At 40.2% G+C, this 25,747-nt stretch overlaps 1 protein-coding gene across 5 annotated transcripts in view; it reads left to right on the top strand.

Moving 5' to 3' along the window:
• The first annotated feature begins 5,579 nt into the window (after positions 1-5,579).
• Positions 5,580-25,747, top strand: part of ankrd6b (ankyrin repeat domain 6b) — a 36,151-nt gene continuing 15,983 nt past the window's right edge. For 4 of the 5 annotated variants that reach the window (XM_020091825.2, XM_020091821.2, XM_069514855.1 and 1 more), the window contains exons 1-3: positions 5,580-5,719; positions 18,590-18,683; positions 21,128-21,454. In XM_020091825.2, the coding sequence (XP_019947384.1) occupies positions 21,329-21,454 (126 nt within the window). In that variant the 5' untranslated portion in view covers positions 5,580-5,719; positions 18,590-18,683; positions 21,128-21,328. Of the gene's footprint in view, positions 5,720-6,012; positions 6,032-18,589; positions 18,684-21,127; positions 21,455-25,747 lie in introns of those variants that run through there. The other variant, XM_069514856.1, reaches the window with a different exon arrangement.

Raw genomic sequence — 25,747 nt, 5'->3', positions numbered from 1 at the left:
ACAAGTACATCCCTTTGACGTTTTGCAAACATCTTCTGTCCCTGAGCGTTTGCGGATCTGTGCCACACAATGCATGATGGTAAAATAAAACAGTCACTCTGCATCAAGCATCCAATCATTTATTGTTGCAGTGCATTGAGAAAGGCTGGCGAGGAAATCTGCAGTTGAGTGATGTGATAAAAAAAAGCATCAGTGTTTCTGTCAGAGACACTTTACCATGATTCAGAGCGTTAGAGTGTTATTTTCAGGTTGTTTTCTGAAACATCAGAAGATGCTGGTTTTGGATCCAAATGAAAGTGGTTTGTCTTTCCCTCCCTTCACACCTCATAACTGCAGGAATAATGTGCTGATCTGACTCTTTCTGAATAAATACAAAGTATAGACGCTAAAGATGCGTATTCAAATAAATGTATATTTAAATACAATGTTTGGGGAAAGTTTTAAGGCAAGTTCACTTGAGTATTTTGATGCTTTTGGTACTTTATTCTTCAACTCCTTCAGAGGGGAAGGAAACTGTAAGAGGTTATTTCTATCATGCTATGTCCTCATCTCACCACATAGCGGCACTGCATAGTAATGATTCATTTCCTTGTGCTGCAGCCTCAGGGAACTTTAAATTACATTGTTTCTTACAAATGTATCACGAATATAAACTTTTCAAAAGGACTTTGGTTTCAGGAGGATACGTCTTTGCCTGCACGCAAACTAATTAGCAATAAAGACACTTGGTGACATACATATAAGCGCTGCAGGGCTAGAGTAAATCTGCTGGTCACATTTCCCCATAAATCATCGTCTGAACATTCCACAGCTCAAAGAGAAAATGCAGCTCTGTCAGATTTACAGAACCTCATCATGCAGGTAGAAGCTGGCCCTCGGGCAGAGGCAAAGTAGGTGGCCGATTGAAGCCCTGCAGCCAGTAAACCAGCTGTGTGATTTTTCTTTTTCAGATGTTTTCAAACTTGTCTCACATTGAATTCTAATGTAGCCTTCAGTGTTTTACTTTAATTTCCTTTTGTGCCCTTATTAGATAGTCATGGTGGATATAAAGGACATTGTTCATTCTTTTAGACTGAACTACAGATGTTTTGATAGCATCAATGTTTTTATATCAACAACGGATCATGATCATGAAACATCTCTGCAGATCCCTTCTTCTCTAGCATAGATTTTAAGCCTTGTTTAGCTCACTGTTTTGTGTCTTCCCTGAGTGTTCTGGGCTTTAAAACCACAACAAGTCCTCAAAGCTAACAAAACACTTTACACCAACACATACAGCCTTTGTCCTTTAGGGATAACTTAAGCTCGTAACACAATTTTAACAGTCATATCAACCTGGTTTGTAAAGTAAGTAGTGGAAGAAACCTCCTTATTGCCAATTATGTGACAGCAGTTCATAAACTATGCATATCCAGGTCAGGAGCTTCAGTTAATGGTCACATCAAACATCAGAAAGGAGAAAACTGTGATCTATATGGTATTATATAATAATATATACCATATGATAGAGGAGTTTATGCATATCTCCAGCTCCTGGCCCTGTTAAAGGTTTTTGTCGGAAATTTTGTGACTTATTATATTCATCTCATGTATGGGAAACCTTGGAATGCATCAGATTTGAATGTGCTGTGTTTCGTGTGAGGAGTTTCATCCTGTGTCATTGGGATAAAATGAACTTTGAGAGAGAGTCTCCATTCTTTAGAAAATGCTAACTGTTTTGACTTCGAGTGACCCAGACATATTATCTGCTCCCTCCCATGGTTTCTATGGTATTTAAAGGTTTTTGCTTTGACTGTTGGCATGTAAAAAATCTGCAAAGGACAACTCAGTGAAGACAACTGAGGCTTTTTGAGTTAATGAACAACAATTATAAATTCAGCAATTTTTCACCAAACATCTGTGCAGAAAATGTTGTAATGTTTCTTGTGGCTCTCTGATTTGAATAAAACCCTGCAGACGCAGGTTTGGTTCATTTGAAAATTTGATCTCAGTGACTTTGGCATGATTAATGGTGTCAGACGGGCTGGTTAGAGTGTTTTTTAAACCAAGCAAAAAACAAAAAAACATCCAAAGAGCAGCAGTTCTGTGTTGATGAGAGAGGTCAGAGCAGAATGGTTGGAGCTGACAGAAATGCTACAGTAACTCAGATGAACAATTTTTTACAATTGTGGTTAAAATAAAGCATCTCAGAATGAACAATAACACGTTAAACCTTGTGGTGGATGGTTCTACAACAGCAGAGACCACTCCAGGTTCCAATCATGTCAGCTAAGAATAGAAATGTGAGGCTGCAGAGACACAGACTCACCAACACTGGACAGATGAAGACGCAGCCTGGTCTAATGGAACTCATGTCCCCCCCACAGACTTGAATCAATACCTGTGTGATGTGGTGCGACAGGAGATTGGCAGCATGAATGTGCAGCTGACAAATCTGAGGAATTGATCCAAGTCAAAATAAGCATTTATCAACGGATTGTGGAATCGATGGCGAGAAGAGGCGAGGCTGTGAGCAAAGTGAGGAGCAACCGGTGTTAGCGAGGTCTTCCTGTTTGCTCAATCAGAGTATGAAACGATGACATATGGCTGTTTGTCTTCCTTCAGTTTCAAGCTTTAGAGAGAGTTGTTGACAAGCAGTAAACACACCATGTATCACATTCCAAAGAGGGTGACGTGATGTACCGTCAATGGCAAAAAAACAAAAAACTTTTTCCTCTGGCAAAACCAAAGAGCCTGTAAACCTGACAATTGTCGAGTAATGTGGAGTCAGATTTCTGCCCTGCAGATTGAGACAAGAGAATTGAAAACAATGTCTGCCGACCATCAGAGGTCAGAGGCGGTGAAGTGGGTGGATTTACCTCATCAAGGTTACTGTGACTGAACTAAAGCTGCGAACATCAGCTGACAAATGACTCGGGGCTTTATGTGTGACTGCCGGGCCAAAAAGATGTCGCCGATCAGGTTTCAGAGGTCTTTGCTCTGAAATCTGTGGGAGTGCAGCTCACAGGCTCTCCACTTCCTAACACAAACCCCTCCTCCTTTCATTGGAGGTGAATTTTCTTCCTGCTCTGGTTTACAAAAGAGAGCTGTACAGTAACATTTGAACGACTTGTGAATTAACAAGAGGTCTAATTAAGTATTTATTATCTTTAAAATACATTTCAGAACAGCCTTAAATTATATGTTTGGCTCTATAGTTTGGGGTAAAACCACACATCATTGAATTTTTTTTGAAAATGTGTCCTTTTTAAAGCACAAAGTGTCATATTCATTGTCAGTACTGTTTGTAAGTGACTAGTTTATTAAAAAAAACTACTGACAGGACAGGGGACACTTTGGGGGCCAGTGCACCCCTGGATCCACCCCTGTATGTGCAGTTTTTCGATCTACTTTTCTAATTTTGCGTATCATATATTTACATTTTACACACACATATGTATTTCTGTAATCTGAGGGCAGCTCTTTCTAATTCATAGATGCATTAACCACATAAAACTTTATTTTAGAGACACCTCAGAGACACTGATATGTGCAGGAGTTGCATGTACTCTTACTTTGCATTTATTAGTGTTTAAAGTCAATAATTATTGTACATTCAAGCCAACAAAACACACAGACAATAACAATAAGTAATAAGTAAGAGCTGAATTGTTGTAACAGACCTTTTTTTAAATGTTGCTACAGAATCCTAATCTTCATGTGCTCTCACAATCTACACTTCCCTCTTCCCTTCATGTAGGATATACTTATCCTCCAGTTTCTGCTTTATCCTCTCCTGCTGAAATCAATCCTGCTAAATATATTGTGCAGGTTATAGGCCTTGGCTCTTTGCTTTGTGGATGGATCAGAACAAGCCCTAAGGTGAGCGCAACACAATTTCAATCTGCTCTCATTCCACTGACTCACAGTACCAGACAATGATCTATACAGCTGAAGAAGAAAGTGTGTCAGCGTGGGCAGGGGCGTCACGGCAGAATCTCGAAGCAACAGTTTCACTGGAGATATTCCGCACGACTCCAATATCTGCTTCCATTCTTTGAGGAGCGATTGTCTTAGGCTGACAGCAGTTGAAGGAGAGCACAAAGAAAGAAGGAATGAAACATGCAGGCTGCTGCAGACACACCCTTCTTCCTCAGGACAGGGGCCCACACTGGTCTCCGTGGCTCGGGGGTCCGTACTTTAAATACAGAGAGTCGTCACAGGACAGGGACTTACTCGGGTGTCACCATTGTTTAATTAGACCTTTTAAAAATATTTCTGCCCATGAAATAAGATTTCTCCATCACTTAAAAAAAGTTGAGACCAGCAGTGAGTTCAAGCTAATTATGGTATTTTGTCAGAAAAGCAGGATGTAGAACAGATACCAGTGCCTTCTACTTCAGGCATGTAGTGGTCACACAAAAATAATTTGTTGTCATCAGTCATGGAGACCACCAACGAATCTCCAAATCTCTGTAAAAATATTTAAAGCCTTTGTCCATATCTGTCAAGGGCTTTCATTATCTTGCATTTCACAAACCTAGATTTACTTGTGCCGCCCTTTCTCACTTTTCAAGGACCTGCTCCTGGGAGTCCCCAAGGACTAGTTAGTGAGCCATTACACATTAAAATGGCTTCTCAGGGAGAGTACAAATCTGTATTGGAAAGCATGTGACATTTTCAAGAGCTGTGCCCAAATTCCTCATTACACTAAACCTAAGGTTGTGAGTCTGAACTCCAAACTTGAAAATTACAGAATTAAAGTATACTCATTCAAACTGTCAATAGCACATGATGATGAGAAAAAAAGAATACGTAAGTATAACATTTTTGGGGGGAAAGCAAATCTCATTGCCCTCTGTATTTTGACTGAGATGTGTTGGTGCATGCATTACATTGTTTCCTTGTAGTGGAGTGAAACAAACACCATGCTTTTTGTGTACGACTGCAAAAGATAAAATAATTTACAGTGTTACAGCAGCAAAAAGGAAATAGTAAAATACACACAAGGTAAATGCACATATGAATTTTTATTCGACAATTAAGTTAGTTGGAAAACCTGAGGGAGATACTGTATATATATATAAGGTGCACTACTGGAATGTGCTGATTGCACAGAACAGACCTGCGACACCTCTCCTTCAGATACTTTGGGTTAATCTTTATGAGAATGAAGGAGCTGCAGAGCTGGAATAAGAAGTCAACTTTATTTCTCATATGTTACATGCTGTGTGCAGTTATTGTGGAATGTGAAAGCATGGGCAAAGAGACTAGTGCATTAATGAAATGTCCACTATCTGAGATGCTATAATAAAATATAATAAAACATTTCCTTTTCAAATGAACCGTTCATAATTGTCAGCTCAACACCTGTGGTGCATGCAGCAGATCTCCTGCCGTAAAGGACGATAGGCTCCATTAGGTTTCGTTTGAGTGGAGCAGCCAAGTGGGAGAAGTTGGGGATCAGATTAGAGGAGAAAGTTGGACGGACTGCATCTGACCATGTGTGTCTCCTTCTTCCTCCTCCTCATTTTCAAAGCAGCGACACAGTCTGTTGACATGCAAATTACACGGAGAGGAGGAGGAGGAGGAGGAGGGTGAAGAAGAGGAGGGGAGTGGAAGACAGCAGCAGAGAGTGTGAGTGTGTGTGTGTGTGAGTGATCACTTTGTAGTTTCCTCAGTGTGTCACTAACATGAGGGACTAAAGCTAACTCTCCGCCTTCACTCCACTCGACACTCGGTGAGTCTCTGTTTGTTCTCGTGAGTTTAAACACCGTGTCTCTGTGTCTAAACACCGTGTCTCTGTGTCTCTGTGTGTCTGCTCCTTGCCTCTGTTCGCTGGAGGCGGCGGGACCTCGGCTAATTCCAGGTCGTGTTAGCATAGTCGCAGCTAACAGCGACTTCACTGGGAGTCTGCTCTGCGGCTTCCAGTCACTGCGACATCTTTATTTTCCCTCTTCTGTCTCGTTAATACACCTCCAATATTACAGCATCTTGTTTGCCTGAGTGAGGACTTTATGTTGATTCTATGGAGACTTTATTTTAGTTAGAGGTAAGTTCATTTTGGTTGTTTCAGGTCAGAACACAACAAGCAATTATACACATTCCATGATGGACAGAGAGAAACATCCTATATCCACTGACCCTTTCTTATAAATGACAGAAATACAAATTGGTTTCCTTTCTTAAGACACACAACAAAACAAATCAATTAAGATGAGATAAAGTTAAATAAGATCATATAATCCTGTCTTAGTCCCACAGTGGGGACATTTGCTGTGTTTACAGCAGCAAAGAAGGAAATATAAAAAAAACAATGGAATAGAAATGATGTGTACAGTGTAGAGTCCATAATTATTATAAATCAATCACTTGTCAACAGTTGAATCATATTTGAGCAACATTTTAATTCATTTTGTGGAGAATTCCCAAGTTACACTCCATAAATAGAAATACACACTGCTTAACGTAGCATATGGATTTTTAAAATTCTACTTCCTTCTATGATCCTTGTCAGTCAATGTTAAAACGGCTCCTGTTGGTTTTTCAGGTAGCAGTAACCACCTCTGGCTTTACACATAACCCTTTGTTTAAGTCAACGAAATCTTTAATTTTAAACACTGACTTGATAAAGAGTCTGTTCTTTTACATCAACCTTGTCTATACGTCTCATTGCTCTTTTCTCTAATACCCCAAAGGGTCTAATATTAGTTCTGCTTTGAATAGAAATCACATTTTAAAATCCCATTGTTTGTAAAATATGCCATTTAAAAAATATATTCATATTTAAATTCAAATGTCTCTCCAACAAACATTAAGAAAGCTGCCGTAGTCGTTTGTGTGCTGCTCGCTATTGATGACCAAGTTATCCAATGTTCTCATTATATTCACTGTATTCCCCCATTACTTCAGTTACTGCGGTTGCACAACATATTATATCCTGCAAAAATGTGCCACTATTGACACCGAAGGATTTGCCCTGGACTCGTGTGAATATAATGTAACCGTGCGTGTGTGAGAGAAGTATCTGAACAACAGAATATTAAGCAGCAGAAAAATGAATTAGTACAATGAATGCAAATTAGCCAGTGCTGTATCTGATGCAAATTAGGCTACAGCCTCTGGAAAATAATACCAGGAAAATGTGAAATAAAGGAGGCTTAAGTGAAATCCTCTCTGCAGCACGGAACTTGCCCTCAGGCTTAACCTAGATATTTAAGACTACAAGGGTTCACATTGAGGGTATTTAGCCATTGAGGATATGAGCTTATTAAGAGAAGCTGGTCAGTAATGTGCTATAATGATCATATGTTAAGTACAGCAACTTACACCCAGAGGGCAGGAGAGGTTGTTGTCACCTAGTGGTGTGTAGGATTTGTTTATGAGTTGTTAGTGTCGTATACGGGTGAAGTCAGGGTCCAGGGAGCCTGGAGGGAATAGTTTCTACAGAGGTTGACTGGAGACTTCTGTGTTGTTGAGAATGCGGCTGCTTCGTTCATATGTTAAAGGCAAACCCTGGAGAAACTCTCAATTCTAATTGTGTGAACATTCTAGAGTTCACGTCTGACAGCTTGAGAATGCAGAGCTTGAGTGTTCACTTTCTGTTTCCTTACACCTTTAATATACTCTCACATTATCAGGAATGCCCTACTTTTACTGGGCAGGGCATGGATTCCATAAGATGTTGGAAACATTCCTTCGAGGTTCTGACATGACTACATCATCGTTTGTGCAGCTGCATATTTATGCTGCCAATCTCCTGTTCTACCACATCCCAAAGACGTTAGATTCACTTAGGGCACAGACGTTCACTGAACTCACTTTCATGTTCATGAAACCGGTCTGAGAAGTCTTTGGCTCAGAGACACGAGATGCTTTTCTACTCACCACAGTTACAAAGATTGGTCATCTGAGTTACATTAACAATTCTGTCAGCTCCCACCAGTCCTTCTATTCTCTTCTGACCTTTCTCGTCAAAAAAGTGTTTCCTTCCCAGAGCTGCTCACTGGATTTTATTTTGTCAAAAGTCAGAAAATTGACAAACAGATGTGTGTGAAGATCCCAGCAAATCAGCAGTTTCTGAAATTCCCAAACCAACAATCATGTCATGGTCGAAGTCACTGAGATCACATTCACAAGCTACTGACCTTTATCTGCGTGATTTTAGTTATAGAACCGCGGCCACATGATTAGCAGACTGGATAATTGTATGATAAAGCAGGTGAACTTGGCTTGTTTATCCTGACACAAAGGGACACAATAACAACAATATCAAATTGTGGAAATCACAGCACAAGGGCCTGGGGATACTCTCCTAAACTCTCCCCCACACTAATTATACAAGGCTGAGATGTACTCATGTAGAGTAAATTGGGTTAGATGTTTATTATATTACTCAAATACTCATCTGCTATTTTACAATCTGTACTATGCATAATATCCTGAACTGTTTTTTTCTTAGGTGACAGGTGACATTTCCACCCAAATACAGAGACATGTAATGCAGCCTCTCAGTGTGAGGTCTGCGTGAAGCTGATGAGTGCATCCACGCAGTTAGAGTAAGAACAACAACCTCACCCATGTGTCCATCTGCTCTTGTCCTGGGGGAGCTAATGAGCACGGCACAGTGCTGGCGAGGTCAGAGGTCACCATGTGTATAATGGACACATAATAAGTTTAATGGGTCACAGGGTGGGGGCGGCTGGTTTGGGGCCACGTTGTACAGGATCCAGAAACTAGACACCGTACGAGAGGTGATTATTAGATTTGTCCGTCAGATGGTGAGATGCTGCAGAGTGCAAATACAGATGACGAGGGCTGCCAATTCCCATATTGCTTTGTGAGTGAAAATCAATGTTGAAGCATCACATAAGTTTTACTGTGCTCATTGAACTGATTCTGAAATGTATAAGGAGATAATATCACTTTGTAATCAGATTTACACATTACAATTTTAAGCCTAACCTCTGGTGGTAGTGTAGTAGGACAAATCATGGGATTAGCACACAGTTTTTCGTAGTACTGCTTCCTGAGGCACCGCAAGTGAATATCTCTGAGCCATAAGAAAAGGAGCTTTATTCAGCCCTTTGCCTTGCAGGAGCTCTAAATACCACTTAAAGTCTTTATGACTTGAAACAATGAACTCTATAGCCGTGCACAGCCACTTGCTCTCCCTCAGACACTGCACCTGCTTTCGGCAAGTTCTACGTGTGTGCAGAGGATTAAAGAAGTGGAGGGAACTGTTGGTGTGTAGACACTAGGGCTGGATAAAAAATATTTGTTTGAGTGACCCATTGCCAAGAATGATTTCTGTATTTGCGTCTTTTCCACGTTCATTTGCGAGTGCTCGCAGTACTTTTTTTTGTAAGTGGTTCACTCAGGGTTCGATCAGTTGCAAAATCTCTGCTTTGCATTAAGTTAGTTACAACAACATGTAAAAAATTGTATTTAAGTTGAAAAGTAACATAGATAATGACTGGGTATAACTTGAGTTCCAGCTATTTACACTGTCCTGTGCTGCAGTTTATGGGACTTTTGTGACAGGATGGTCAGCCTGCTTTAGGCTCTCCTGTTGTGAATCTAGAGATTGTATCTGTGAGAGGAATAGAATGAAAATAGATTGACTTAAGCTGTTGGTTTGTGTTTGTTGATATAATACCCTCTATGAGACGTAAGGCCATAGAATCACGCAAACAGGGTGTGGTTTCTAGTTTATTCCATTTTAGCTAATGGCAGCCACCAGCTGCCTGCGGATATGAAGCTGATATCACAACGGCAGATGAATTAGTGAATAGTCTGTGTTCCAAGGGAGGGAGTGCAGGAAAATCTGCCCCCTCTCAGCTGACACTCAGCAGGAGATGTGGCATTGCGAGCAGCTACACCGTCTTTGTCTCATTTATGTGTCTGTGTGCAAGTGCAAAAAGACGTCATCTTTGTGTTGTGTGTATTCGCGGCACATTATCAAATTGATTAAGATGAATTTGGTCACTGTTTGAATCTCCATTAGGTGATGATCAGCAGCAGTGGCAGAGATGCTGCGCTAAGCTTGAATTCAATCTCTTTCACGCCAGGACCCTGCTGCCTCATGCTGTGGGATGAATGAGGTTATCAGTAATGTTAATCTTGTTCTTGTTCACCTCTTGTTTACATGCAACACAGAGCCACTGGTTCAAATGAGCACAAGTGACATGAACCATTTTGTGTGCAGAACTGTGCTCCAGTGCGACAAATGGTGCAATAGAGCACATTATGATGAAACCCAATGACACCAACCTCTGAAATTTGCAGCAGCAAATATGGAGCCATAGCAAATATGGAGCCATAGAGGGGAGTCAACGTAGTTTTTCGGTCACTATGATTTAGTCTGAATCTTTTGGAGAGGATTAGTGATTGGTGAGAAATAGTGCCCTCTCAGCATGTGGGTGCTTAGACAGTAAGGGTGACTTCTGAAACGTGTCTTACTGTGTTCAGCCGGTACTCTGTAGCTTTGATAACATCTCTTCTCATTTTGGACCATTTAAAGGTCCAGTGTGTCAGATTTAGATGAAAGGGATCTATTGGCAGAAATTTAATGTAGAATAATCCTCATGATGTTTTCACTAGTTTGTTTCATCTAAATTGTACAAATTGTATTTTTCTTTACCCTAGAAAAGGCCCTTTATATTTAAATACTTTATATTTACATGGAGGGGGTCCTCTCTACGGAGGCCATGTTTTTTACATTAGTCCAGACTGGACAAACTAAACACCTTTTGAGTTTTTATGACAATTAAAGGCTACCACAGGTTCTTTTTCATGTTTGGAAGGAGAGGGTGAGGTGAGGGGTGTTCAGCTGCAACATGAAACTTCTACACTCAATATCACTAAATTCTACACACTGTACCTTTAAACTATCACTATCCTCCAAATGCCAGAAATGGTCCCTCTGACCACAAAAGTAAACCATGGTCTGACTTCCTCTGGGAGTGTTTTGTTTTACAAGGTCAGTTTCATACAATTAGGTATTATACAATGAAGATACATAACAGAAACAAAGAAGAGAAAGAAAATATTACAAAGTTCAAATCAGTTCAGCAGCTACCAGGGTAAGAAATGTCTGTGTTTATTTACTAAAAAAAATATATTTTTTACTCTGAAAATATCAAAAATCAAATCTGAAAATGTGTGACCCCAAGAGACCAGATTTTTAATGGTAATTAAAAAGTTTTTTGATTCATACTAGAGTTGCACTTAAATACATTACATGTTCAAAATGCTATTTTTAGCCCTATCTTGTTTAAGTTGACCTCTGTACTAGTTATTTAGACGGCTATCACATCTGGCTCAGCTGTCACATGGATGACAGAAGGTTTATTTCCAGCATGGATCTCAGGATTTGCCAGCAGCAAGTCAGCCTCCTATGTCTCTGCACAAAACGCAAAAGTACTTTACGGTGATTAAACTGATTATATAGACGTAAATATTTGTCCAGCATTCTCTGGAGTATTTATGCTCCATTTTGTCCGTCATAAACGCTTCAGTCGGCACAGATCTCTCCGCTTCACTGCTGCTTTGAGCTAGCTATAACTGAAACAAATCTCGGGATTAGTGAATGGGTCAAAGGATTGTTTTAACCTGGTTCTGGCACTCTGTCCGTGACTGGTGAAAGGAAAGACAGATGGCTGAGATTTGAGTGGAATCCGGGGATAGAGGAAAGGGTTGAGGGGGACCTTCCATTCTGGCCACTTGTAAATCATATAATCATGTTTGTGATGGGAAAAGCCCTCTTGCTGAGTGAAAAGCTGCACTGTTGATAGCCATTGAGTGGAAGCTGCATGTTGTATATCTCTTACTTTGTTGTTTGTCGTTTACAGTCAGATTCAATGCTGGACCATAATACATTTTGTAGAGTTCTATATTTGATTTGACTGTGCTTTATACTCTTTCTTTCTCTCAGTAATAATTAGATTGAGGATTGGTATCATATCGTCAAGTCTTTGGGCTGTCAAAACATCCATAAAAATTTCATGGAGGTTTTTAATGTTCATTCTCAGGCAGGGAGACCTCGTCATGGTTCCAGCTGTATTACTGCGATGGGCAGTTCTCAACAGGCAGGCAGATCTAGGTTTTTACACCTACATTTTCTGTGTACCTGTCACTGGGCCTCTGTTGTGCATGAGAGCAAACTTTGTGCTGTCATGCGTAACATGAGAGCGAGCTCTATCGCCACAGTATGAATCTAATTCTGTGGGGAACACTGCTCGTCCCCTTATGTCACAAACTTTCCCCTTCTCCTGCCTATTTGATATTTTGATAACAGGAAAGTACTTTCTAAAGGGAGAAACCTTGGGAGGGGTTCCGCTCTAGGACAGTCAAGAGTGGACGTGTGCCAAGATTGGCAAATCAACCTCAGCATCAGGAGAGACATTCTTGACATGATCATTGTTAATATTGTCAGCATGTGTGTGCAGTGTGATTTGTCTTGGTTACCTTAGTGAGTATAAGCCTTTACAAATAAGTAGAAAGTGCTCCATCCTCTTTAAAACCCTGGCATTCGGGTGCTGTAAATTGTTTAGGTGCTAAACTGCCCTTGCAGTGAGGTTCCAACTTTTTCTTCATGTAATGTAACATAGAAAAGGATGTCAGAAGACAGAGACTGCTCCATATGAAGCTAGTTAATCATTACTGGCTCTCCTAAAACTGCTGCTGTGTTTGTGTTTTCATTTAACGCTTGAAGTTTTTTCATTAAAAGAAAAAAACAGACAGAAATTGGTAAAATGTTGGTAGATGAACGCTTATACACTTCATGTATAAGACATGAGATGTGCTGTAGAGTTGTGGCTGGGTCGGAGAATTTACAGTGCATCAGTGTGGTAAAAGCTCCTGCAGTGAACCATGGAATTGAAAAGTCATGAAGGTGTTCTTTATGGGGCTGTGAGAGCACATACAAGAGCTGACCCACATAACAGAGAATGTACAGCAGGCAGGGATGTAGCTCAGAGCGCTTAAGTTAATTATAGTGCATTCATACCCTGGCTCATTGCACAAAGGTAATACAGATTTAGTTTTTAATGTTTCCATCCCAGATAAGAGTTCCACCCTGCAGTGAAAGATATCTTTTTCTAAGGCTGAATTTGCAGTGCTGTTATCTCCTGAAAAATTAATTTTTTTAGTCAACTGAGAGCATTTAAAGTTTAATGTCCCCCTGAAGGGAATTTTTTCATTCAGATATAGAAAATAAACTATTTAGTTTGAAGTGTGCACAGTGAAAAACATATGATGGACCCTTTGACGCACTACTTGTTCCTTGAAGGGGGGTTAGTTAGAAAGCCAAATTCCAAATTAGCGCCTTGTTTTTACCTAGAGCCTGACCAATATATTAGTTGGCTGAGAATATTGGCTGATATGAACCTTTTGCCTATTGCCAATATGACCAATATATCGTATTGGAGATTTTAATCCCCCCAGCATATTCTATGAGATCAGTTTGTCCATCTACCTGTATTCATAAATATGTTCCATTTCCACACTGGATTCCTTCCCTGAGTTTTTAAGGAATTTGGGGTATTTTTGGGGTCACTCAGTTGGTCACAGTACTGTCTTGTTTGTCAGATCTTAATCTCACACCCACTAACATTTAAATTAAGTGTTTCCTGATTGAAGTTTTGGACAGGGATGCTGATGTTGACAGATGGGCACTAGCGGTTAAATTCCTGGCATACTTGACATATCAATTGCACTTCAGGGTCTGTCCTTGCTAACAATGTTGTAATCTTCCAAACTCAAACCACGGTGTGTTCTGCTGACTCAGCATTATTCATCTGCTAAACACTGTTTTGAGAGGTGCTATTCAGGGCTGTCATGGTAATTTGATTTAAGTGGTACACTTCTGAAACTGCATCTAACCAGAGGCTGTGTCACTATATCAGTCCAATTATTACATTATGTCAACAGATAATTGTTATAATTTGGAAAATCTAGGAGTTTATTGTAGTGTTAAATGGTAAACCAGCCAATACCCCATAATAATCAAGCAAAAACAGAGTTTTAGAAATGTTGCACATTTATTAAAAAGGGAAAACCTAGTATTTGACTCAGTACTTAGTGTAGCACCTTTGGCAGTGATTCCAGCCTCCACTCTTCTTGGGTATCGTGCAAGAAGCTTTGCATACCAGGATTTGGGGATTTTTCTCCACAAATCCTCTCCACATTTATCAGGTTGGATGGTGACCATTGGTGGACAGTTATTTACAGGTCTCTTGAGAAGTGTGTGAATGGATTCAATGCAGGGCTCTGGCTAGGTCACTCAGGGACATTCACAGAATTCTGCATTGTCTTGTCTGTGTGTTAAGGATTGTTGTCATTCTTGAAATTGGCCTTCTGGTTCAGTGTGAGGTCCTGAGTTCTCTGGCCGAGTTTTTCATTCATGATATCTGTCTGTGTTCTGTTCAGCTTTCCCTTAACTTCCCTTATCTCCATGTCCCTGCTCCTGAAAAACAAGCCCACTGCATGATGCTGCCACCACCATGCCTCATCGTTTGCGTGACGTTAGGCAGATGATGAGTGGTGCCTGATTTGCTGACTTGAGGCCAAACAGTTCAGTCTGTATTTCACCACACCAGAGAATCTTTTTTTCACAGTCCCAGAGTCCTTAGGACTCCTTAAGTGTTTTCTTGTGTCTATCATTGAGGATAGGCCTCAATCTGGCACAGTCTGCCACAAAGCCCAGATTGATGTTTTGCTGCATTTAATGAGCAAAGTTTGAAGAACATTTTTAGTTTAGTGAATAAATCAAACAGATTGCTGAGATATCCTAAGTTATCAATGCTGAAAACAGTCAGCACATAATGTAAGACCTGACACATCCCTTACTTCCAGGAGTTTCCCCTAACTTGGCCACTTACCTCTAGCTGCAGGATGTTAAGTGAATGAGGCCCCATATCGCATTTGACCTCTAATTAATACAGTAAATCAGGTAATTTCAAAGGGCTTTTGTTGTCACTGTTTGTGGCTGGAGTGAAAACGGTGGGACAGAGGACAGTTTTGCATTTTTCTGGTGTAGAATGACCAATTCTCTGGTCACAAGGTCACATGACGTATTCTTTAAAACAGCTGTAAAACCAGTCATTTTTGACTTAAATTGCCACAATACTTCAGCACTTATCATGACACTGATTACAGCTTTGAAAGGCTTGTGAGTTATCTTCAGCAATTCTAGCTGTGGACATCTAAGCCTTAATTGTTAGGAAGAGCACAGTCAAGCTGCCATTCACTGCCATATAAAGTTCAGGCTGATGTGTTCCTGACCTCTGTCCTCAACTTACAGATGCTCCCTGTGTGTGGGTGGAACACCTGAGTGGTTCAGTGGTTAGGTTGAGTTCAAAAGATTTTAGAGAAAGTATGATTCCCACTGTCGCATTAACATCTTGGTTATTGTTTGGTGTGTAACCAAACAATATATTAGGAGTTTAGCTTGGCTGGCCGCACTTTCTCATAAACAGGGTTCGGAATTCAATCACCATGAGGATGGAGAAAAGAATATCTGTGACTGTTAACCATTGTCACTATTGTTACGATTTACATGCGAGCTTAGTTTTTTTTGAGCAAAACAAAGGGAAATAGTTTTTGCTGTTGTTATATTGCTATAGATGAAAATTACATTTTGATAAATATTTATATTATCACCCAGCCCTACTCTTAAACCAACTCTCCCTCCCTCTTGATTGTTGTTCATGCTGTTATTATAATTATAATACATTTAAATGCTATTCATGCTATTTAATAAAAAAATAAGTTAATTTCAATGATTCAAATTCCAAAATTTGTGATAACTAATTTATGGGACAGAATTTGTGATACTGATTTTATGAGACTCATCTGAATACCCTGATGAAGAACCCTTCTCTCCCAAACAGTTGTGACTCTAACCCTTCATACAGTACCGAAACAAAAACATACACATATACATACAAACCAATCTATTGCTGCCATATTTTTCTGTTCTTGGTCCCTGCAAATTTGATTGTAAATCATTTACGACAGAATACCGTCCAGCTCTACTTGTTCCAGGTGGGAACCAACACGGCTACAAAGCAGTGTGGCAGGGAGGTTGTTTTCAGGAGCGAGCAGGTTAATAAGTATTCTCCCGGGTCTCCTCCCTGAGCCATGTGAAAAGCGAGGGCTTGGCATTTCTTGTTTTTGAACCAAGTCCTGAGTTCCTAAAAGTTTGCACAAAAGCCTTGTTGCCTAGCGGCGTTTGAGAACCCTCACTGTGACGGCGAGGCCTGCTTTTGTGTGTGTGGGTCTCTCACTGAAAAAGATCTTCTTTAGAATCAACTGGAATGCAGCCGGGTAGAGAAATCCCCCCCCCTTTTCTTAATCTTGTTCATTTTCTGCTGGCAGGAAGGAGCCATTCAAACGCTTCTTGCAGAAAGTTTTTTCATGCATATCTGCCACTCCTCACTTTGTGTGGTCCGATTTAAACATTTTGGAACGTTTCTATGAAATTAGTCAGACACAAACCTCTGGTCACTTCTGCATGTCTTTCTGAATGAATACAACATTCATTGTGCTGTTAATACTGTTTTGGACCTTTTTTAAAATAGATGATATACTTTCCAGCATTACCAAGGAAATCAAGGAACAATTTTTCATTTATTGTCAGGGGACATTTAATCTGCACATTTGGGAGAGAGCAAAGAGAGTTTAAAACTTTCAATCACAAGCAGCCTTTTTGACAGCAACCTAACTCTCTTTTTTTAGATATACTGTACAACTTCTTAAAACACACACATTTTTTAAACTCTATACGATACCTTTTAAGGGCAGATTCAATCACTTTATGCTCCACAATATTTTCACCTCACGAGCCCATCCATCCTTGTATTCTATCACCACCATCCTGCTTCAGTGAGTCCAAACAATACCACCAATTCAGAGAACAATACAAACAACCTACCTTTCTCCTTTTGCATAACAGGGGCCTGTACTACGAAGCAGGATTTGCAGTTATTGGGGTCATTTCAGGTTTACTTCAGGGTTTTCAGTCCCACGAAGCTCGTTCACTTTGTATTGCAGTAAATCACCATGGTTACTTATGCTGAACAGCTAACCTGCTCTGGAAAAGGTTAAGTTGGAGATAAAAGATGAAGCAGTATAAAAGCACAGCCCACTGACCAATCAATTCCTTTGAAACATGGCATCACTGTTCTTAGAGGATGCCTGGAGCTCAGTGTGGATTGTTAGAGGGTCTCTGAAGAGGACAAGGGTCTACAGAGACCGAAACATTTTTTACCTTCTCTGATGAGAATCTTTATAGGGAATTATAAATATTTGTCAACTGCTGGAGCCGAACACCAACCTGACACGTAGGAGTGATGTGCTCACAGTGTCTGCATCGCCCTATGTTTCTATATTTGTGGGACTTGCTTATATTGATGTAGTGAATGTGTAAGGTGTGGGATAACCTGTCATAGTGTTATATTTTTATCCTTCTCTTTAAGTAGGTTTATTCTATGAAATTAAATATTTGTTTGGAATGGAGAATAGACAGTTTACAGATTCACCTTGTGGCAGCCCAGATTCCTCCACTCTCTCTCTCTCTCTCTCTCTCTCTGAGACTTGATCAGAGAGCCCTCACCAAAGTGACACTACTCTGTTGTGCAGTCAGGTTCTGTGCACCATGGCACATGGAAATAGGTATATGTTTTTTAGACTAGTATTTGCAAATGTTTCCACCAGAGTGTGTCCTCAGAGTCAGTGCAGACACTGTGTGTCAAACTAAAGCTCATTATAGAAGCTACATCATGTGATTAAGTGAAACGTTTCATCTCTCATCCAAGAGGCTTCTTCAGTTCAGTTCCACTGGTCTCATTAGTAAAGAATAGATTCATATCTCATGGCCCCAAGTTATTTTTCTTCTTCACACTCATTGTTATGTCGTGGTCACCTAATAGATTTTTTTTTCCACCAGCTCTCCTTCCTGCATTTACGAGCTGTAACTGTGTTTCTTTAAGTCTCTTTTAGTTTCTTTTTAGATAATATGTTTGATCTCCTTGTATTTTTCGTATGGCTTTCATACGCAGTGAACCCTGCACCCTATCACTTTTGTTGTGGACAATCTGCTGATCAATGGTCGACTCATCAGTGAAGAAAGCGTTCAGGAGCCCTTTGATGTCTTATGCTGAAATATTTATTGAAGCTCGGCCGAGGAGAAAATCGGAATTCATCCACACAACATCTGTGCATGATGCTCTCTCATATTCTGAAGTCTGCTTTCCTGCAGTCACACTTTAAACAGCAACAGATCATTTAATCTACGGGTCTGCTCGTTCCTAAACAATCAAATGTATTTTCCAGTTATGGAGACAGCCATGCCTGCTTACGCAGTCTCATATCATAGCAAAGCTCTCGTACTTCCCAAACACAACAGCTGTTGCACTATGCCCGAGAGGACAGTGTCAATGAAAATTCCATAACAACTTTCTTTTCCGCCTTCTTTCTAAATACAATGGTGATCAGATAATGAGTGCATTCATGAAGACCTGTAGCAACAAGTGGAACTCAAAACTTGTGATGTACAACACAGGTGTACAGAAATTAACCAAAAAATCTTGACTTTTGTCTTTACCAGCTTCCTCCTTCAACATCAACCTTCCTCTGTGTTTGCTGTATACTGGTCCACCGAGCCCACTGCAACCACAACACCCATCGCATGCACAGCTTGTGTAAGTATGTACACATTGATTTACAGACACAGTGCACCCTCCCTTACAGAAGATTATGTGCAGGAAGCTGCATGTAGATTATAGAAGACTGGTCGGTTTTAGTGTTGTCTTCACCTCATTTGGAACAGGATGTGTCCATTGTATTTCCAAACACATCATGCACTTCTACAGGCTAGCTGTGCCTTTGTGAAAGCAATCTCCTGGAGTTACTTTTCAAAAGAGATCAAGATATTATCTATATTGAAATTGTTTAAGGAAGGTACCCATTACATTTTGGGTTTATAGTTTTTGGGCTTGTGCACAAAAAGAGGTGCCTGTTTTACCAGAGATTTAGAGTAATTGGTGTTATAAGTCCTATTCCAAAATTGAAAATGATTTGGCAGTCAAACTGTACAGCAAGGTGTCATAGTTCAGTTGAAATGAAAGGTTAATGTTTTGGAAATAATCCAGTTCTCTCTCTGGATGTAGCCATGTATGCCTGCGGCGCTATGAATCGGTCTTGTTGTCATCTGCACCATGTCTCATTCTCTGCTGTGTTTCCAGTAATGAAAAAATACAGTCATTAGAGGGACTGTCATCACAGATTAGACTCAAGGGATCAGATGGGACATGCCTCTTCCTCTGCAGCGTAGAGCTGTATAATCAGTGTTGAGTTGGAAACGTTGTTTTCACCATCTCTCACATCCTGCGTTCATCTCAGGTTACCAGTTTGTGCGTATATGACCTTGTCATGTTCCTGTGGAAATTATCTGTTGCAAGGTGCTAATCCTTTTCACCATGCTGCTTTAGTGTTATTCTGTAAAAATGTACCACCCTTCTCTAGATAAGTGGTATTTGCAATGCAACTTAATATTTTAGGCTTGTCTAATTTATATTATTATCAATGTCAGTGTGATTTGGAAAGAGGTTTTCTGAAAGGTTGCAGAGCCACTGCTGGGAAGGCATCTCAGGATGCAAAACGTGCAGTGAATCTACGGATACCCTGACATTTTGTGATTAATTTTCTGAATTGAATGACAGTAATTGCTGTAACTACTCCATCACAAATGTTTTTGTGTAGCAGTGTAGCTATAAACAGCCAAAATGCCTGCTGTGACATAAAACGGTGTTCAGTACATGAGGGAACAATTTTAAATACTCCATTACAAGTAAACCATTACTTATTATTCTGTATTCACACATAAACATTTTGCTGCTGTGTCTTTAAGTTTGATCTGATTCTAGTGATTTGATATATACGTAATTTAGTATATTGCAACTTTAAACTATCATATTGGCCAAATACATATACAGTAAAGTAACAATACCTCAGGAAACCTGCAACACTGCCATAGATGGGTTCTACTAGCTGTATCCATTTTGGATGAGCTGAAACTGTTCTCAGAGGAAAAATGTAATACATTTAATAATACATTTGATAATACATTTAATACAATGATCTTAATGCAAGGTGATCTTTGTTAGTCAAGTAAAGTCCTACTAATTGGTACGACTCACCACACATAAAGTAGCTGCACTTCAACAGGTTTGGCTAATGATACAGCATTTTAAGGCCTGAGTATCCTCACCTACAGTAGATAGACTTGTTCGCTGGTCTTGCTCTTGTAACTGGGTCAGACAACTAAGGCTTATCACAACTACTAATGAAGACAGATATGTTGTGTTCATCTTGCTGCTCTTTTAAAATTTAAACATTGTGTGTAGTTAAATCCGAGGAACAACTATTTGTGATCATAACTTATTGAATCAATACCCAAAAGTAGGAAACTTAAATTATTTCTTGTAAAACTTCATAACTCAATCAATAATTTTACTAAGAGAAGAGAAGTTCATGTATTTTCCCAGTGACATCCATTTTCACAGCCTAGGCAATTTTCTGAAGGTTGCAGAAAACGTAACGAACCGAATCTATTTTAGAGATTCATTAAATGCCTTATTAGGCGCCAATGCCTTCCGCTGAGCTTGTAGAGACGGAGACACTGCATGACAGCTCAGTGTCTGTCAAACGTCAATTTTAATGATGATGAGAAATAAGATGAGTCTCTTGAGGTGCGGCAGCTTTTTTTTTAAACTTTTTATCTCTCTCTTTCCTGTGGTTAGACCAAAACCACAGAAGTGTGTCAGAGGAACTCATCAAACCACAGGAGTGTGTGTGTGATGTTTGCAGCGATTAGAACCATGTTTTTGCTTTTTTTTTTTTTCATTCTCACTGTGAGTGAAGAGCTTGCTTTGCCGTACAGCAGTGACCAGATTTGACCCGTCTTTGTGGCTCTCATTGCAGATTATTTCAGTCCAGCTCACATGATCACACAAGGGCTGGACAGTAGTGATGTAGGTCCGCTCTACCCATTCCCTTGTTTTCCTGTTTGCCAGCTTACTATGAGCGGAGCACATGCTGACTTGTTTTCACTCCATTCATGTGTTTCCTGTTCTCTTCCCTGCAGCTAAGAGGATGAAGGGGAGGAATCCTGGCGCTTTGTGGGGTTTTTAGCAAAAGAAGAATCAGACACACTGGCAGCCTGTCCAGCTCCTGTTTGACACCTCTGTCTGCCACGGAGCTCACCATGAGTTAGAGGGCATCAGAGAGCACTGCCAAAGCTGCCTTCCTCAGCATCTGGAGACAGTAGCATCACTCGCCCTGCTTCATGAGCCAGCAGGATGCGGCTGAGGTCCTCGCACTCTCCGAGCGCCTCCTCATAGCTTCACACAAGGGACAGGCCGACAATGTGGTCCAGCTTATCAACAAGGGTGCAAAAGTAGCTGTCACCAAGGTGAGTCAATGTGCTGTGCTGCAGTCAGGTCTAACTTCCGCCACACTTTGGTTTATGTCTGGATAATACAAGAACAATTTCTTAGTGTTTTTTGGTTTGGTGAAGCTGTCTGGTGCAGGTAAAATGACTGGACCGAGGTTGCTGTAAAAGTTGGATCTCCTGCCTTTTGTCTGTGTGAAAGCAGAGCAGATCTTGCAGAGGAATCAGTTGCCTTCCTTCTATGAACATCTGTTCTGCATGACTTACAAAACTGGCCCACTGGACTGTATTGTTCTATATAATGTGATATAAGTGCCAATTTGATACCTAATTATTTACCTTTAGGTTAAAACACTTTTTTCAGTTGCTTACAAGAAAGAGATATTAACATTTGACTCAGTTTGTATTTATAAGCTTTTCTATAGCTTTCAACCACATTTATAAGTCTTAATCAGTTCACAGATTTCAGTTTAGGCATTTTGACACTGAAACACCAGAAAATATTAGAAAAGGTCCAATCCCATTAAAAACATTTTTTTTTTTTTAAACTCTCACACTCACCTGCATATCAGAAATTGGAAGAAAACTTTATTTTGATATCCTTGCACTGATCATTTCCATTGTCCCTGTGTGTCGTATTATAAAGAGTTTAACCGGCTAAATCCGCTGAGAGTGAAGTAAACAAATTTAGTTCAATCTGATTAGTTGACTCAGCATCTATTCTCCATGCTGAAGAGTAGGCAGTGACTTGTATGTTTAACAACATCAGATGGAACACACACACACACAATCACACACACAGTGTCGCCTGAGGCCTTACTTTATTCTTTCATCCCAGATCTAATGTATCCTATAAACATAGCAAAGTTCCGAGGTCGTTTTACAAAGATGTGATGTAACCCTCGCCTGTGTCGCTTAGTGCCTGTGTGGTTCATCTGCATGTAGAATAATGGCCTGGATGTTAGATGATGCACAGTGAGAACAGGCTTGCAACCTCTTGCATGGGTAGTCAATCAGTGCTGGATATCAAACCAAATCAAGATGGTCTCGGCAGCAGAGAATTACTAATTTTGCCCTACTACTAAAAGTCATCATTGATTAGCTGCTCGGATTCATTATCTTACTCTTTGATTTGATATTTAATCATTCAAACTATAATTTCTCCAAGCTCCAGTCACTAGCTGTTTCCAGAGTTTTTTAATTACATCTTATGGGGTTCATCAATTATGTAACTTGAGTGATGTGATAACAGGTGGTTGTATGTGGGGAGGGAAGCTTTTGTCTGTCTCCGACCCTTTCCCCATCCCCTTGAGCTAATCTTAGCATGCCTGTCAAGCTGTCTATATGCACATATGGTGTTTTGTGTGTGTTCACGTGTCCCAGGCAAACAGGCAACAACACTTGTATTACAGTACTTTATATCAGACAAATAGGTTAGCGTAGATGCTGCTGTAGCATCAGTTATATCAGAACTTAGTAATTCATTGAAAGAAGAGCAAAGAACGACACTGACGGCTTTTCTCAATAGAAAAGGTGCTTTCACTCGTCTCGTGACTGGCTTCAGCAACTGAGACAGTGAGAGACAGATGGTTCATTCCATCACCTGCCACGTTTTATTTTGAAAGCACCTGCCCTCTTCTTAACAGGTTCTGTGTATTAACCATCTGGTGCGTCAGGTTACATGGGAGTTGGAGTAGAGTGAGAATTAGGCATTCAGTTGATTTGTGTGTGAGCATATGTGCGCGTCTGTCAGTCTGCCAGACGGACCTAAATATGTCATAAGGGTTTTTACGACAACTTGTATTGGCTGATATATCAATATCAGAAATGTTTTATTCCCTACTAACGTCCGTTTCATCGCCCCCCCCCCCAAAAAAAAAATCAATTCAGGCTTTAATATACAGTATAGTATGTGTGATGGTACTTTAGCCATGTGGGGGGGGGGTTTACAGTTTGCCAGGAACCTGTCTGGAACAATAATACAGCACCACTACATCACCCCCTAGATGTTTTAAGTTTTCAGGGCTGTAACATCACATTGTTTTTCGCAGCTACATGTGAGGCAGTTTCATTTAACAGAAGATGAATTGATGTGAACAGCCTGTATCTGCATGAGAGAAAACAGTATCCTCAGTGAGGAGACTCAGGATCAAGCTTGTACATCTCCACGTAACGTATATCGTTACTGCAGTATGATCTTACAGTACAATGAGACGCTGGCATTTTTTCTCTGGGTGGCCATCATAAATTTGTTTCCTTAGAAACGGCAATGACAGGTGTGTTCTTGCTGCATGTTTCCTGGAAACAAAAGTGAGTTCAAGTTTTGTCTTGTTTAGTTTTGATGTTTCTGACACACATGTAGAATCAATAACTTTTTAAAATATAGGCTCTGTGTCAGATGCCTGGCATAAAAGAGCTCTGAGTTCTTTTCATGTGTTAGCGCTTCACACTGGATTTGTTGTTGTGCATCATGTGCTTTGCGTTTTCTATTCTCGCACTGCAAAACCAGTTTTCCATGGGAACACGAACACATGGCATCAAACTGCAACAGCTATAACAAAATTACATGTGCTGCTGCTCGCTCGTACGATTGTGTTGCAACCAGCTGCATTTGGGTGTTTTGGCAAGGCGCCATTTTAGAAGCTTAATCTAGGATAAAGGGGGTAGAGTTCGTACGAAACATTCCTCTGCTCAGGAAAAGGAATGCAGGGATTTTTTTTTGATGGGTAATATGATGAATGGGACTGAGATAGAAAATCATAAATCAGATGAAGAAAGGGAGGCAAGAAGGATTGGGCGTTAAGGCGTCAGATGAGCTTTATAATGAAAGGAAAAAAAGATAGGAGATGATGTTTTTGCCTGATCAACGCTGGGTTTAAAATTCGGAGAGTTCAGAAGACATCTGTTTAAACTGCTCATTGAGGCTTTCATTTAAAACGAGTGACAACAAACGTAACACAGACTGTAAACAATTCAGGAGAGTATTTAAACAATTATTTTTTAACTGCATTTATTTTACAAGTTGTTTAGTCGAATTCTTAATAGTGTGACCCACCCTCAACTCAAATTCCACCTTTGAGCAGGTACATAGTCCAGTCCACAAGAGAGGTAGATAGTGGACCTTGACTTACATGTACACAGTTTACAAAGCATCCTGACAAATGACTGTCAAGAGAATAAGAGAGATGTTAAACACAAGCTATATATACACACCAACACAGAGGGAAGAAGAGACACTATCTACGAAGACATAGTTGGTGAAAATACCTCTATAGGCTTAAAAAGAGTTGTGTTGTGACGTTTTATAGTTTGAAAATAAACTTTTGTTTTTGTTGGATGCGGGGTTCCTGAAATAACAGGCCCGATCACTGTCTGTATATTCAAGATAAGGTGACAGTTACAGCAGCATGAACGTGAAACTCTCTGTTTTATTCTTCTATACAAAAGATGGAAATTCTTTTTTTCTTTCATGAAAAGACAGAATGTGAATCAGTTGGATAGAAGTAAACTATGAGAAACATCAGTCTCTCTTCGTGAAGTTCTTTTACAGGCACCACCAAAGTCGGTTAAAGTCACTTAACTTTCAGTGTTTGAGTTCGTTTTTTGATGAATTTGACTGAATTAAAAGGGTAAACAGTGACTTCAACATAAACCGGTTGTATTGTCACAGTAATCTATTATCCCACTTCTGCAGAGAGGAGAGTGAGGACTCTGTCAAACTATGTTTGAACCTATGTTGAAAATGTGAACCTGCCCCTGACAATCCAGCCCACAGACTCACAAACAGACCGTCAGTCAGTCTGGAGACAGAGTCGCCCTGATAGCTTGAGGCTTGCTGTGTTTACCTGAGCTCCCTTGGTGGCTCCCCTCCAAGTCAGGCCCAGCGTAACTCGATCCGGGGGACCACATGAATACAGAGCCGAGCTGAGCCACTCCCAAATAAAGTGCACACCTCCAAAGGCAGAGATAATACCAGGGGTGTGATGTGGTTTGTGCTGTTGTGTGGGAAACACACTTGATCCGTAATTAAACTGTATTTACTCAGGATAATTCCAGATTAAATGACATTGTGTGGATGTTGTGTTTGAAGTTTGACTGTTTATCTACACACTGACTTCCTGCTCTGTCATTCGTCTCCATGCAGTTAAGCAGCGCTCATTATTTTGGATATAATGTTTGGAATTTCAGGATGTGTTTAGAGCTGGAAAGACATTTCCTGCTGCTAATGTCTCTCATGTCAGCTCAGCCTCCACAAAAAACACAAAGCATTCTTGTATCTCAGTTCTCTTTATGGTCCATTATAGTGTCAACTAA

The sequence above is a fragment of the Paralichthys olivaceus genome, chromosome 19 (assembly GCF_024713975.1).
Source record: "Paralichthys olivaceus isolate ysfri-2021 chromosome 19, ASM2471397v2, whole genome shotgun sequence".
NCBI lineage: Eukaryota > Metazoa > Chordata > Actinopteri > Pleuronectiformes > Paralichthyidae > Paralichthys > Paralichthys olivaceus.
This window is presented reverse-complemented; position numbering and strand designations above follow the sequence as displayed.